The sequence below is a fragment of the Mus musculus genome, chromosome 19 (genome assembly GCF_000001635.26).
Source record: "Mus musculus strain C57BL/6J chromosome 19, GRCm38.p6 C57BL/6J".
In the NCBI taxonomy this organism is placed as follows: Eukaryota; Metazoa; Chordata; class Mammalia; order Rodentia; family Muridae; genus Mus; species Mus musculus.
The window spans coordinates 6,006,285-6,021,048 of NC_000085.6; the positions used below are offsets into that span (position 1 = coordinate 6,006,285).

At 51.3% G+C, this 14,764-nt stretch overlaps 1 protein-coding gene and 1 long non-coding RNA gene across 3 annotated transcripts in view; one reads left to right on the plus strand and one right to left on the minus strand.

Annotated features, from left to right (window-relative positions):
• The window catches only part of Capn1 (calpain 1), a 27,281-nt gene extending 17,740 nt beyond the window's left edge, over positions 1-9,541 (minus strand). The window contains 10 exon segments of one of the 2 annotated variants that reach the window (NM_001110504.1): positions 968-1,128; positions 1,216-1,290; positions 2,392-2,477; positions 2,803-2,886; positions 4,731-4,899; positions 5,013-5,146; positions 7,305-7,423; positions 7,712-7,781; positions 7,917-8,184; positions 9,452-9,541. In NM_001110504.1, the coding sequence (NP_001103974.1) occupies positions 968-1,128; positions 1,216-1,290; positions 2,392-2,477; positions 2,803-2,886; positions 4,731-4,899; positions 5,013-5,146; positions 7,305-7,423; positions 7,712-7,781; positions 7,917-8,183 (1,165 nt within the window). In that variant the 5' untranslated portion in view covers position 8,184; positions 9,452-9,541. 2 annotated transcript variants of the gene reach the window in all.
• Positions 6,336-12,175, plus strand: Gm10814 (predicted gene 10814). The gene is made up of 5 exons (NR_045783.1): positions 6,336-6,400; positions 7,945-8,072; positions 8,585-9,528; positions 10,033-10,199; positions 11,514-12,175. It is a non-coding gene; the product is annotated as a predicted gene 10814 (long non-coding RNA).
• Positions 12,176-14,764: the final 2,589 nt, after the last annotated feature.

A 14,764-nucleotide genomic window follows, 5' to 3' on the forward strand; every position in this document is an offset into this window, starting at 1 on the left:
TATTATATGTAAGTACACTGTAGCTGTCTTCAGACACTCCAGAAGAGGGCATCAGGGCATCAGATTTTGTTACAGATGGTTGTGGCTGCTAGGATTTGAACTCGGTACCTGGGGCTGGAGAGATGGCTCAGTGGTTAAGAGCACCAACTGCTCTTCCAAAGGTCCTTAGTTCAAATCCTAGCAACCACATGGTGGCTCACAACCATCTGTAATGAGATCTGATGTCCCCTTCTGGTGTGTCAGAAGACAGCTACAGTGTACTTATGTATAATAATAAATAAATCTTTGGGCCGGAGCGAGTGGGGTTGACCAGAGCGAGCAGAGGTCCTGAAATTCAATTCCCAACAATACATGAAGGCTCACAACCATCTGTACAGCTACAGTGTACTCACATACATAAAATAAATAAATAAATAAACAAATAAATAAATCTAAAAAAAAATCAAAACAAACCAAAAAATGATAACAAGAGAGAAACAGAGGGGGAGACAGAGAGACAGACAGACAGACAGACAGACAGAGAGCCAAATGAGAGAGTAATTAAAATGGGAGGTGTCAGCAGGTCGGTTAATTCCGTGGGCTGAGGCCTGGGCAGGGGCAGTGAGTGTGACAGGCCCAGAATTCTTTTCAGTGGGGCAGAGTAGAGCTGGAGTACAGAAAAAAGTTGAGGGGAGCTGGGGGTGGGGGCATAGAGAGGCCATTCCACAGTAGTGACAGTCACCATTTGTGAGAGGGGAAGGTAGGCGGACAGCGGGTCAGTGGGTAAGAAGGTGCTGGAATGAATGGGCAGGTGTTTGGATAAACAACAAGGCTTTCTTCCCCGGGCCCCAGACAGTCTAGCAAGCCCCTTTATTACCATCCATAAAGATAAGCAGCATTCAATCATGACTATTTGTCTCCCAAGGAACACAACAGGCTCAGCCAGGTGGCCCTGCTCACCCCCCTGCCCTGTCTCCCAACCACTCACCTGGGTAGTTCCTGCAGCCTCCAGCGGTGCTTCCCCGACGCCAGGTGCCCTCGTAAAATGTGGTATTCCAATTCCGGAGGGTCCTGCTCTTAAGGGCGTCCGGTGTAAGGTTGCAGATTTCCAGTTTGGTGAATTCACGGATGAAGTCTCGGAACGACATCCTGAGGGCCCAAGGGCAGAGGTGAACCACAGTCCTCCATCATGAACTGGGTTTTAGGGGAGCAAGGGGGGAAAATAGTGTTGCTTACCAGAACTCCCCATCCTCCATCTTGACCCTCAGCTGCTCTCGTTCATAGGGGTCCACTTTGTTCCACTCATAGGAGCTGTGGGAAGCAGGCACTGCTAGGGTTGGACACCACGGACCTATCTAACTTCTGTCCCTGGGTCCTGTCCAACCTGGCGTGTTTCAGAGCCCAGATCAGCAGGCTTTCTCTAGGGCCACCTCTTGAGGTCCTTAGAGATCCCCATTTAAAGGTCCCTCTTCTTTTTGGGGACAGGGTCTCACTAGCTGGATTTGAACTCATGGAGATACACCTGTCTACGCATCCTAAAAGCTTAGATTAAGCCGGGCGTGGTGGCGCACGCCTTTAATTCCAGCACTCGGGAGGCAGAGGCAGGCGGATTTCTGAGTTTGAGGCCAGCCTGGTCTACAAAGTGAGCTCCAGGACAGCCAGGGCTATACAGAGAAACCCTGTCTCGAAAAAACAAAAAAAAAAAAAAAAAGCTTAGATTAAAGGCCTAGCCAATTTTTACTTTTAAAATTGTGTGCGCGTATGGGCGTGCGCATGCTTGTGGAGGCCACGAGAGGGTGTTAGACCCCCTGCAGCTGTGGCCTCCTACGGTGGGCGCTGGGACCCAACTTCAGGCCTTTCCTGTAGGCTAGTACAAGCTCTTCACCGCTGGCCCACTTTTCTCCAGGCACCGCCACACTTCTTGTTTTTGCTTGCCTTTTTTTGGCATCAGGGCCCTGCTCTATAATAGCCCTGGCTGGCTTGGAACCCTGTACGTAGATCATGCTGATGGCAAACTCACAGAGATCTGCCGATCTCCGCTGAGATTAAAGGTATACGCCACCACGTTCCTACCTCCTTTAAGACTAGGTAGCCTTGGTTGAGCGGGACCTCACTGTGCAGCCCAGGCTGACCCCAAATTTGTATTGGTCCTCCTGCCTCAGCTTTCTGAACATTACAAGCAGAAACCACCACATCCAGCCAGGGTTATGTTTATCAAGGTCAAGTCAGACCTTGATGCCCTGGGTGTCTCCACAGGTTGCCCCAGTGCCCACAGCCTTGGTGGGCTCTGTCAGGGCAAACTCCCAAGATGTGACCCCTTTCCTCAACTCTGAGTGTACACCCAGCCTGCCGGGGCCCAGGCAGGAGTGTCCAGGACATCTCCAGGCTTCCCCCAACCTCCCTGTGACTTACCTGTCACTCCAGGGTCCTTTCCACTCCACTTCACCCCAGGGGTTCCGCATCCGGATTAGGTTCACCCGCTGGCCCTGGTAAGTTACCTGTTCCCAAAAGTGTGCATCAGTGTCATGACCTTGGACGTCCCTTCCCGGACCTCCGTCTTCACATCTTCACCCTGCTTCCTACCCAGCAACACCAGGGCAACACAGTCCATACCCCCTAAGCCAGTCCTCCAGCAATTCACAGCCCAGTGAGGCAGCTGTACAAATGAACTGGAGGCACTAGGCATAGCATTAACACATACCACCCGATGGTTATCCCAGGAGGTCAGAAAAGGAGACATCACTTCCCACAGCCCAGGTCAGATGCCGGGGAGGCTTGGAAGTAGGAACCACACTGCAGGGCAGGTCCCATCCCGGTAAATACCTGCTTGGCGCCCGTCACAGAGTACGCATGGCCCCTCACCAGGTTCTTAAAAGTAATAGCCTCTAAATCACGGATATCGGAGATCTACGGAAAGAAACGTGCACTGTGGTCAGAAGATGAGGTGCCATCCCTGCTTGGAGCATATATGAGGCTCAGGCCGTACCCCTTGTCCCCTTGCACACACAACCCCCACAAAAGCTGATCGAAGAAACTTTTAGACACTCCTCACCTAACCACTCCATTGTTACACAAATGCCGTTCCTTCTGGGGAGCAGGGCAGAGCCTAGATACCTCCCCAATCAATGCTCTCGCTATACTGCTGCTGGCAAGGGCTGGCCAGACTGTGAGTGTGCATATATACACACACTTATAATCAAGCAAACCCTCCAAGGGGGACTCAGCCAGGGGACAAACAGGGGAAAGAGAAGGACAGATCCAGTGGGGCTAAACTTGCGGGGTCAAATAGCCCTTTTAAAAAAAGTTTAGTTTAGGGGCTGGAGAGATGGCTACGTTAAGAACATTGGCTGCAGGCTGGTGAGATGGCTCAGTGGGTAAGAGCACCCGACTGCTCTTCCGAAGGTCCGGAGTTCAAATCCCAGCAACCACATGGTGGCTCACAACCATCCGTAATAAGATCTGACTCCCTCTTCTGGAGTGTCTGAAGACAGCTACAGTGTACTTACATATAATAAATAAATAAATCTTAAAAAAAAAAAAAAAAAAAGAACATTGGCTGTTCTTCCAGAGGACCTAGGTTCAATTCCCAGCACCCACATGGCAGCTCACAACTGTCTGTAACTCCAGTTTCAGAGGATTCAATACCCACACACAGACATGTGTGCAGGTGAAATGCCAATCAAATGCTCATAAAATAAAAATAAGGAAGTTATTTTAAAAGCTTCTTTTCTAGTTGGCTCTAACTCTCTCTGTATGCGACTCTAACTCTAACTCTCTCTGTATTGCTGTGTGCATGCGAGTACAGATACCCTTAGCAGCCAGAGGCATCAGATCCTCCTGGGGTGGGAATCCCAGGCACGTCCTGAGTTACCTGATGTGGGCGGGAGCTGAGAACCGAACTTGGGTTTTCTTTAAGAGCAGTACAAGCTCTTAACCACTAAGCCATCTCTCCAACCCTGAGACATTGTAGCAAGGCACTGCCATTCACAGAGTTCACACTTGGGGATGGCTCAGTCAATTCACAGATTTTAAGATCTCATGTTTTAAGTAAGATTCTGAGATTTTGTGTTGGGCTCCATAGCATTGTGTGGCCAAGGATAGCCAGGATGCTGGTGTGGAATGACCAAGCACGGGGCTAGGGAGGGCTAGAAGTGACTGTGGGAATTGTGGGCCAGACAACGGTAAGCAAGGAGAAAGGAAAGGAGAAGGAGCCAGGCGTGGGTGAAGTCAAGAATAGGAAAGAGATTGCATCAGAAGGCTGAAGCACTGGACTGGGAGAGCCTTGGAACACGGGAAGGTCATAAGAATGAAGGCCTGGCTAATCTACTCCATATTGTTCCAATTGTAGTATATGTGCTGCCTAAAGAAATGGCTCAATGTTAAGTGCACTGGCTGCTCTCCCAGAGGTCCCAGGTTCAATACCCAGCACCCACACGGCAGCACACAGCTGTCTGTAATTCCAGTTCCAGGGACTTGACACCTTCACACAGACATACATACAGGAAAAGCACCAATGCACAGTAAATAAAAACAAACAAACAGACAAACAGACAAGAATGAGAAGGGAGGGAGCAGGAGGGAGCTGAGGAGCTGGGGCACCGCTGAGATTTGAAGGAAGAAGTGAGGAACATGGAGTATTCGAGGAGGTGATGGGCGGGGCTCATCCCCAGCCGGAAATGAGCTGAGGAGGGGGCGAGTGGTGCGCTGAAGATGAGATTAGGGTTTGTCAGAGGAACTTAGACATCACTCACATTAATGGAGCAGCCCAGCAAGGAGCCTCGTTCCAGGGCCTTTAGAATGATCTGGTAGAGGTCGCTGGGGGCCTTCTGCAGGTCGTACCACTCAGTGACCCCACCGGTAAAGTCCTCGAAGGCCTCTGAGGTGCAGCCTCCCGAAAGAGCCTCATAGCTGCCATTCACTCTGTGGGCAGCTCCAGGTCGGTTAGTAGCATCATCAAGGAGGACCGGGTAAGAGGGCCAGGACAACCTCTCCACCCCCAGAGACCGAAGATGTGCCCTGGGGATCCTACTCACTTAGCATAGGCTTTCTCCAGCAGTGCGCTCCAGAATTCGTTGCCCTGGGCAGAGTGCACGAACACCAGCTTCCCGTCCTTGGTGGGCAGCAAGTCATCTATGACCACGTCGACCCACTCCCCGAACTGCCACAGCTGTGGGAGGGACAAAGTCAGCCCCTGCCCTGGGCCTGGTCCCCAAACTGCCACAGCTGTGGGAGGGACAAAGTCAGCCCTTGCCCTGGGCCTGGTCCCCAAACTGCCACAGCTGTGGGAAAGGGACAAAGTTAGCCCCTGCCCTGGGTCCCAGGCCTCCTCTCCAGCTTCAGCTGGACTTACTAAATGCACGAGTCTCGATCTGTATGCTGGGTACATGTGTAACACACACACACACACACACACACACACACACACACACGTATCGCGCACACACACATTCTTACAGGCATGCCTCTTGTCTTCTAGAGTGTACAGTCACTCAGCCCAGGGCACCACAACTATAGACACCTAAAGGTGTCTCAGCACTCAGGAGGTAATCTCTATGAGTTCAAAGAAAACCTGATCTACACAGGAAGTTCCAGGACAGCCAGTAAGACTATGTCTGAAAAACAAAACAATACCACAAAACCAGATCTGGACCGTGTCAGTGGTTCTGGGGGTGCCTGGGGGTCTAGCTGTTAGCCTCTAAGCCTCAGAACTAGAGTGCAGTCCTCGGATCCACAGGATGGAAGGGAAGAGCTGGCCCTACAAGTCATCCTCTGCCCTTTACACAGACACACTGTTAATCCCCATCAACACACGCACACGCGCACACACGTTATAAATAAATGGAATTAGAATTTTTAGATGAACAAGTCAGAACAAGGCTCGCCTTCAGATATGGGAGAGGGCAAGGGCAAGAAGGCCTCCAGTCCATGTTCCTCCTCAAAGCAACCCTAGGTCCTGCCCCTCTTACTTGCCTTCCTATTTTTTTTTAATTTATGTATATAAGTCTTTTTTGTTTGTTTGTTTGTTTGTTTGTTTGTTTTGGTTTTTGAGACAGGGTTTCTCTGTGTAGCCCTGGCTGTCCTGGAACTCACTCTGTAGACCAGGCCCACCTCGAACTCAGAAATCCGCCTGCCTCTGCCTCCCGAGTGCTGGGATTAAAGGCATGAGCCACCACGCCCGGCTATATATGAGTCTTTCTGTTAAGTCTGTACAACAGAAGAGAGCATCAGACCACATTATAGTTGGTTGTGAGGCACCACGAGGTTGCTGAAATTGAACTCAGGAACCCTGAAAGAGCTTCTAGTGCTCTTAGCACAGAGGGGCCAAATACCTTCCGGAGGGAGGGCTGTCCGCACAGGGCGTAGCCCCGGCCATCTCAGCTTCACAGCCCCTTGCTTCCTTATTTTAAGCCTGAGTATAGAAGTAAGTGGGAGATGTGGAAAGACAATGTTGTGCCCAGACCCTCAACCACAGATGGGCAGGCTGGTTCCAAATGCACCAGATTTGCTCCAGGGATGCAGGCCTAGGCTGCCTAGGGACAGAAGCTTCGGAAAACACCAAAAATTGTTGCAGGGAGAAGCCCAGAATGATGAGGTAAGAGGATCACTGAAGGATTTGGGAAGCGGCACTGACTGTGCCAAATAGAAGCTGGAAGAGGAGTAGATTGGAGATTTGAGGAAAGGGGGTAGGGAAAAGGGTGACAGAGCTGTCTTGGTTGGGGCACTCAGCATAGAATAATAGCTGCCATTTCTTCTGGCGTGGGCAGAGTGAGGTAGTGGGACCAAATTAGGCAGAAGGAAGGAACACAGAGACCCCCTTCAGGCATGACTGGGATCATCATGGTAGAAAAGGCCTCAACCAAGACTTTTGGGGTGTGACTCTCAACACTAGCTCCTGGAGAATTCACTAATGTAACTTGAAACGTGGGCCCTGTCAGAAACATCAGGGAATGGTGTTTAAACGCCATGTCTGTCTTTTCCTCTACACTCTGTCAGGTTTGCCAAGTCTGGGAAACTGGGAAAAGGGTGAACTGACAGGTGAAGATGGGGAAACTGAGGCTGGGGCAAAAAGCCAAAGCACTTCTTCCACACTTTCTCTGCTAAGCACAACCTTACCTAGGAGAGCTGCAAGCTGAAAATACCTGCTTGACCATTCACACATGACTGACCAGAGGTGGCACAGAGAGGCCAAATACCTTCCAGAGGGAGGGCTGCCCTCGAAGGGCATGGCCCCGGCCATCTCAGCTTCACAGTGCTGTGGGCCATCCTTTCCCATCTCCCTAAAGTCAGCTATTCCTCTGGCCCAGGGAGGGTGCAGGGACCTTCACCTGGAAATGAAAGATGCCAGCGTAGCCATCCTGAAAGCTCTGGCCGTAGGGAACCACTCGGTGCAGAATAGTCTCGTTGAGGGTGAGGGAGGCAATGGCAGCCAGGAGCCAACAGTCCCCTGGAATAGGAAAGACCCTCATCAGGCTTGCTTTCCGGATCTGCCCAGGGGAGGGAGGTGCTGTGTATGTGGGATGCCGGGGGCCACCAGGGATTCCCTGGGTGGGGTACCCTTCATCTCCCCTCCGCTTACAGAAAAGACCCAGGAATCTGGGCGAACCAGCACCTATGCTGATAGTCAAAACCTGTCTGGACCTGCAGGAGGGAGGAGTTGGGGCAGTGCCCAATGGAACGGGAACGGAGAACTACAATGGGGCAAACGCCCAGAACCCCACCCCTGGGGGCCTACCCAGTGCTCCCTGGCAGATGTCTGTCCGGGTGGCTCCATCCACGATGAACTGGGGGTTTGACATCAGTTCCTACAAGACCCACGGTCATGTTCCTGGGCCAGTCCCTCCTAGAAACTGGTACCCAGACACCACGAATAATGGGGGGGCCCAGTCCCATTGCCCACCACCATCAGAACCAAGTTCCACCCAGAGTGGCCCTCTTACCGTAGGCCGCTTCCATTTGATGCCATAGGTTTTAGAGGAATGAGGACCCAGTTCCTTGAAGCCCAGGCTATGAGAAACCGGAGGGAAGGCCTCGTCTTGGAAGAGGACCCCACTCTGCAGGCATCTTGCCCGAAGCGTTTCATAATCCTGGCCCAGGTACTTGATGGCGTTTTCATGGCGGCCCAAGCCCAGCTCCTTGTCCCGCTTCTTCTGTACTTGGGCTGACACCCCGGTGCAGTACACAGGGGTGATTAACTCCTCTGTCATCCTGGGGAACACATGGGCCTGGTAGAGATGCAGGCCTTCCCAGGGATAAAACACAACTGCCTGCCGACATTCTCCTGGACTCATTCCTCCCCAAACATGGGTCACTGCTCCCTTTACAGTGCCTGGGACTCTCAGCCACCTTGTTGTTAGGCTCTCAGAATCTGGAAAGGGGTGTCCAGTTTCTAGGTATCCTGGTCACCACCTCTCTTTTCCCTATTCTTACCGCCCAGAGGTGACAGTTTGGTATCAGCCATCCAGGCAGGTAGGATAGGGTGGAGGCCAGCCACAGCAGCAGAGCAGAGGTACTCCAGGTACGATCCCTGACACCATTTGCCTGCCTGTAACTTCCCCTCCACAAAGCTGCCAAGCATCTAGTTCATTTGCCCCTTTCCTCGGCTTAGGAACTGAAAACTCCACGCACTGATGCCTTTCCACAAGCTGAACATCAGAGCACTGGACACTGGCCCAGCTACAGCGGACAGGTTGAGCTGAGCGCCTGGGTTGAGCTGCTTCCGGACCCTTAACCCTCAGGCAAACACACAGAAGACCTGAAGCAGGGGCTGATCAGCGACAGCCCCCTAACCCCAGAAGCAGTGGCCTGGGTCAAACAGTCGTAGTCTGGACACCCAACTTCTTACCTGGGGAAGGGGAGTTTGGGAGATTGCTGCGGTCCCTGGGGCTGGCTTCCTTGGTGGCAGCTCAGGGCAGGGCCCAACCAGGAAGAGCGCTCCTCCCTGCCCTCCTCCCTGCCCTCCTCCCCGCCCTCCTCCACCGCCCCTCGGCCCTGGTCCCTCCCTCCCTGGTCCTCCACCTACGCCCGAGGCTCTTACCCCGCTCCCTCTAGGCTCTCCCTTATCTCCCCCGCAACACTTTTTTACTATCTCTTACTTAGGGTGTCTTTCAGTCCCCTCCCCCCGCCCCCTTCCTCTGCAGACTCTAAGCCAGCTCTGCGAGAGGACAAATTGGTAAATGGCAGAGTTGTCTCCCGGGAGGAGCCGGTCGCCGGTCCGGGTGAGAAGGGTTGGACTGGGACAGAAGGGCACCGCCGGCCAGAGAGAGGGTAGGGCAAGGGGTATTTTTAACTAGGGCCGCAGCTCGAGTTGCAGAGCCGCCGGCCCCACCCTATGTCGCCCTCCGGGAAGGTACTGGGGACGATCCGGCTCAGTGACGCCGCCAACACAGTCCTCCACCCGCCTCCTGCGCCCCCGCGTGCCTCTGGGTTGCAGCTGTCTTCCAGCCCAGCCGGCGCTCGGCGAAGCAGGGATTACCTCTGGTGGCTGCAACTGCTTGCTGGAGCTGCCCCTGGCTGGATGAGAGCTGACTTCTGCCGGACGCTAGACAAACGGTAGCCCCACCCCGGCCGGTCCCTGCCGCAGACCCGCTGTAGGGCTGAGCCAGCTCCCCACCCCCTCACCTTAGGGCGCAGGCCTGCAGAGCTAGCACTCCGCCCTAGCGGTCTTTGCGCACACCCTGCATGGCCTTAGGTAAATCCGTGCCTCGATTTCCCCAACCGTGCAGAAAAAAAAGAGGGACAATGGCCTTAGCCAATCTTTGTGTAGCATTCTGGCCTTCTCTTTCAAGTAATTGGTCTGCGCACCTGGGATCAGCTCCCTTGTGGGGGTTACCTGACCCGGGAGAGGGCAGCAGAGGCCCGGAACACCAGGGCAGGCTCACACAGGACCTGCAGATCCCCCTGGGCGCACTACAAGAGTTTGGAGCATCAAGGATGCAGAGGGATTGGAGCGGTCCCAAGGCTCTTCACAGTTATAGAGGTCACAGCATGGCCGATCAAGCTACATAAGATGGACAAGCATTCATTGAATAGATGGTGCTTTTCTTGGGATTCTAGGCACCTCGACACTCCAAAAGTTAAGAGCTGACTGCGTCTAACTTTCGCACCTGGGCGTTATGCTCAGCTGGGCATGAGCTGATGAAGACGCCTCTGCCTTCATGGTTAATGGAGAGGAAGGGTTGGTCCACACACTTTCCCCGACTGAAGCCTCATCTAATGCAGGTGTCAGTAAAGGCAGGAACTTTGGCAAGGGTGGGGAGATGCGCGTGGCCGGGGGCGGGGGAGAGGTAGGGTGGTGCCTGAAGAAAGCCTAGGCAGGTAGAGGACATGAGGTGTAGCGGGTGTTGCTTACTCCGGGGAGAAAAGAGGGGAGAGTGGCAGGGTTAGGCAGATTCAGGGGTTCAGATTTTTGTTGTTTTATTTATGTGTGCACATGCATGCAAGTAAGCACAAGAGGGCAGAAGAGGGTTTCAGACCCTCACAAGCTGGAGTTACAGGCAATCAAAGAGCTGCCTGATGTGAAGGCTGCGAACTGAACCCAGCACCTCTAGAGGAGCAGCAAGCCCTCTAGAACTGCCAAGCTATTTCGCCAGCTCTTCCCTCCCTGACATAAGGTCTCACGTAGCCTAGGCCGACTTTGAACTGTATGTAGCTGAGACTGGCCTTCAGCTCCGGATCCTCCTGCCGCCACCTCTCAACTGCTGTGATTACAGAATTTACCACTAAGCCCTGCTAGTTTAGATGTCATTCTATTGGAGGTGGCTCAGAATTGTACAAGCAAAGGAGGTTAAATAAGGGTGGGCTGAAGGGGTCAAGAGACATGGGCAGCCCGATCAAAGAATGTTGTAGCAGGACAGTGGTGGCACAGGCCTTTAATGGCAGTACTCTGGAGGCAGAGACAGACTGATCTCTGTGAATTTGAAGCCAGCCTGGTCTACAGAGAGAGTTCCAGGACTGCAAAGGGGGCTACACAGAGAAACCCTGTCTTGAAAAACCAAAATAAATAAATAAATAAATAAATATTTAAAATCCAGGGACAGAAAAGGATGGCTCAAGTCAAAAAGGTGGCAGGTGTCCCTTTTGGAGGGACCTGAACATTGTTGCTGACCTATGGTGCAGTACTATAAGGAGGGGATGTTCTGTGTGTTGGGGTGCTGAGTAGGGGCAAGGACACCCCCAACAAAGAAATCCCTCTCTTCCTCTCCTGATCCCGCTTGACCTGGTGGCCCAGAGGCCCTTACTCTTTGGAAGCCATGTGGACCCTAAGTGCCACCACCTTGGTTCTGTCCCCATATTCATTGTCACACCAGGAAATGAACTTGACGAGATGATCATTGAGGGTAGTGCCAGCCTCAGCATGAAAGGTGGAATATGGAGTCTACTTTTAAGCTGCAGAAACAAACTGGTCCTCAGGCAATGCCCTCCAGACCGATTCACTTTTTTTTCTTTTCTTTTCTTTTTTTTTTGAAACAAGGGGCATGTATAAGTCACGTTAGTGTCCATGTTTCTGTTCTCTCTTTCTACCATGTGTGTTCCAGGAATCGAACTCGGGTTGCCGAGTTTGGCATCAAGCACTTTTACCCACTGAGCCTTCTTAAAGACCATCTTGAGAAAGTGGTGTCTTGAATGATTCTGAACCTTAGACTTTCTGGAAAAGATAGGAAGAAAAAAGACAAAATGAAGAGATAACTGGTTAGCAGAAGATGAGGAGTAAGGGCTGACTGGATGGATCACAGGATGTTTTCAAGGCCAGGAAGCTACAGTCGTGGTAGATACAGGGCATGTATTGTGTGCACTGTATCTGTAAACCCTCAGAGCAGCGACATTAAGGATGAACCTGATGGTGAACTGCGGGAATAACATTGTGTCTATATTGCTCCAACAATTGTAATAAGCAGAGCACAAAAATGGAAAATAGCAAGTCTCCTTAGTTTTTGAGATGCAGCCTTGCTTGTGTAGCATAAACTCATCTTGGATTCATGGTTCTGCAAGAGCAGCAAGATTGCGTGTGGTTCAAGTTCCCAGAACCCACGTGAGTACTTGTAGCTCCAGTTCCAGGGATTCTGGCGCCCTCTTCCGGCCTCTGTGAGCATTGCCCGAAATGGTGCACACATGTGCAAACAACCATAAATATCAAACAAATTTGTAAATAAATGGAGCTTGGAATGTAGCTCAGTGGAGTAAAGCGCTTGTCTAGCACACACAAAGCTCTCTGTCTTAGGGTTTTATTGCTATAAAGAGACACCATGACCAAGGCAACTTTTTTTTTTTAATTTTTAAAAGATTTATTTATTTTATGTATATGAATACACTGTAGCTGACTTCAGAAACACCAGAAGAACATATCAGAGCCCATCACAGATGGTTGTGAACCACCATGTGGTTGCTGGGAATTGAACTCAGGACCACTGGAAGAGCAGTCAGTGCTCTTAACAGCTGAGTCATCTCTCCAGCCGCCCGAGGCAACGCTTATAAAGACAAACCTTTAATTGGTGCTGGCTTACAGGTTCAGTGGTTCAGTCCGTTATAATCATGGTGGGAAGCATGGCAGCATATGGCTGATTTGGTGCTAGAGGAGCCCATAGTTCTACATCTTGATCTAAAGCCAGCCAGGAAGAGACTCTTCCACACTGAGCAGAGTTTGAGCACTAGATCTCAAAGCCCCGCCTACACTCTGAAAGCCCCGCCTACACCCTGACTCCATCAAGGCCACACCTCCTAATAGTACACCTTCCTGGGCCAAGCATATTCAAACTACCATTCAAACCCTCCATCCAATGCCGAGCACAGCTTAAACTGCATGGTGGTGTGCTCTTTTGCTCCGGCGCCTGGGAGGTAGAGGCAGGGCATCAGGAATTCAAGTCATCTTCAGCTACATAACAAGTTTGAAACTTCAGGATCCTGTCTTAAAAACAAACAAACAAAAACCTAATATAGACGAGGCTCTGGGTTCGAGCCCCAGCAGGAAGAATAGGAAGGAGAGAAGAAGGGGCAGATGTCTTAGTTGCTTTTCTGTTGCATGCTTAGATACCATGGCCAAGCCAACTTAGACAAGAAGCCATTATGGGCCAGGCAGTGGTGGCACACGCCTTTAATCCCAGCACTTGGGAGGCAGAGGCAGGCAGATTTCTGAGTTCGAGGCTGGCCTGGTCTACAGAGTGAGTTCCAGGACAGCCAGGGCTATTCAGAGAAACCCTATCTTGGAAAAAACAAACAAAGAAACAAAAGAAGCCATTATGGGGGCTATGGTTTCAGAGGGTGAGCTCATGGCCGTCATGGTGACAGCACAGCAGCAGGCAGGGAGGGGACAGGAGCAGTGGCTGAGAATGCAATGGACTTTTGACACTCTTCCTCCAACAAGGTCACAGCTCCTAATCCTTCCCACACAATCCCACCAACTGGGGACCAAGTATTCAAACATATAGGCTTATGGGGGCCATTCTCATTCAAACACCCATGAGGAAGCAAGGGGAAGTTCTAGGGAATTCACACTACTGTAGTGTTTCATGGTGAGGGAAGTACTGGGATGAAAAGGGTGAGAGGAAGGGATTGCCAAGGACCTTGAGAAAACTTTTTTTTTTTGGCAGGGGGTGGTGGGTGGTGGTAGTGGTGACCTCTTTATTCTTCTGACTATAAAGGTTTCATGGATATATGACATATTGAAACAAGATACTCATTTTGAAGCCGGGCGTGGTGGCGCACGCCTTTAATCCCAGCACTCTGGAGCCAGAGGCAGGTGGATTTCTGAGTTCGAGAGGCCAGCCTGGTCTACAAAGTGAGCTCCAAGACAGCCAGGGCTATACAGAGAAACCCTGTCTCAAAAAACAAACAAACAAAAAAAAAAAAAAAAAAGATACTCATTTTAAATATGTAATCTGTTTAGACCTCACTAAAGCTGTTAAAGCCACAGGAACTTACTGGCAGATGGGGGAGGGGTTCTTGGGAAATGGGGATATATCAAATGCAACTCTAGCCCCTGAGTGGGCTAATGAGATGAGGCTGGGTTGAATTGGCTATTTTATTGGTCGGTTCTTTTACCTACCACCCTCTGCACCCCAATCCCATCTGCCCCCCAACACTAGGTAAGAGAGAAAGAAAGCGAGAGGGGCAAGGGGCATTGATATTGTTAGGCTACTTCCTGCTGACTGCTGACTGAGAGTGGCAAGTTCCTTGATAACCAGTTTCTTCTTGTGTGTTTGCTTATGACCACTTCAAACCCCAGCAGCAGGGGGAGCAGCAGCCTCCCCCTCTCTTGGCGCTCTGGCCTTTATATAGCTCTCTTAAGAGTCCCCAGAATTCCAAAGGTAAACTATCTTCAGCTAGCAGAACCACACCCCTGCCAGAGGTCCCCCTGTTTCATCCTTAGCTTTCAGAGTTAGTGTAGAACACACAGGTTAAAGGTTCCTTCACAGGTGACTCTTTTACTCTCAGCTGTCATCCACAAGCAGGATGGCCAAGTGACAACTCTCTGTCTTAAACAGACTGTTTCTGTCAAGTTGATACAAACCTAGACAACTGGGAAGAGAGAATCTTAACTAAGAAAACACTCGGTGAGACGGTGAGACGCTCCTGCAGGGCCTGGGGAGGCTGGAGGGAGAGCAGGGAGGGGAAACTGCAGTCGGGATGCGCTGTATGGGAGAAAAATAAATAAAAATATTTTAAAAAAGACTGTCCTGTGGACAAGTCCGTGGGATCTTGTCTTGATTAATGGTTGATGTGGGAGGGTTCAGCTCACTGTGGACATGTGGGGACCAGAGGTTGACATCAAGAATCACTCTAAATCCAGCTT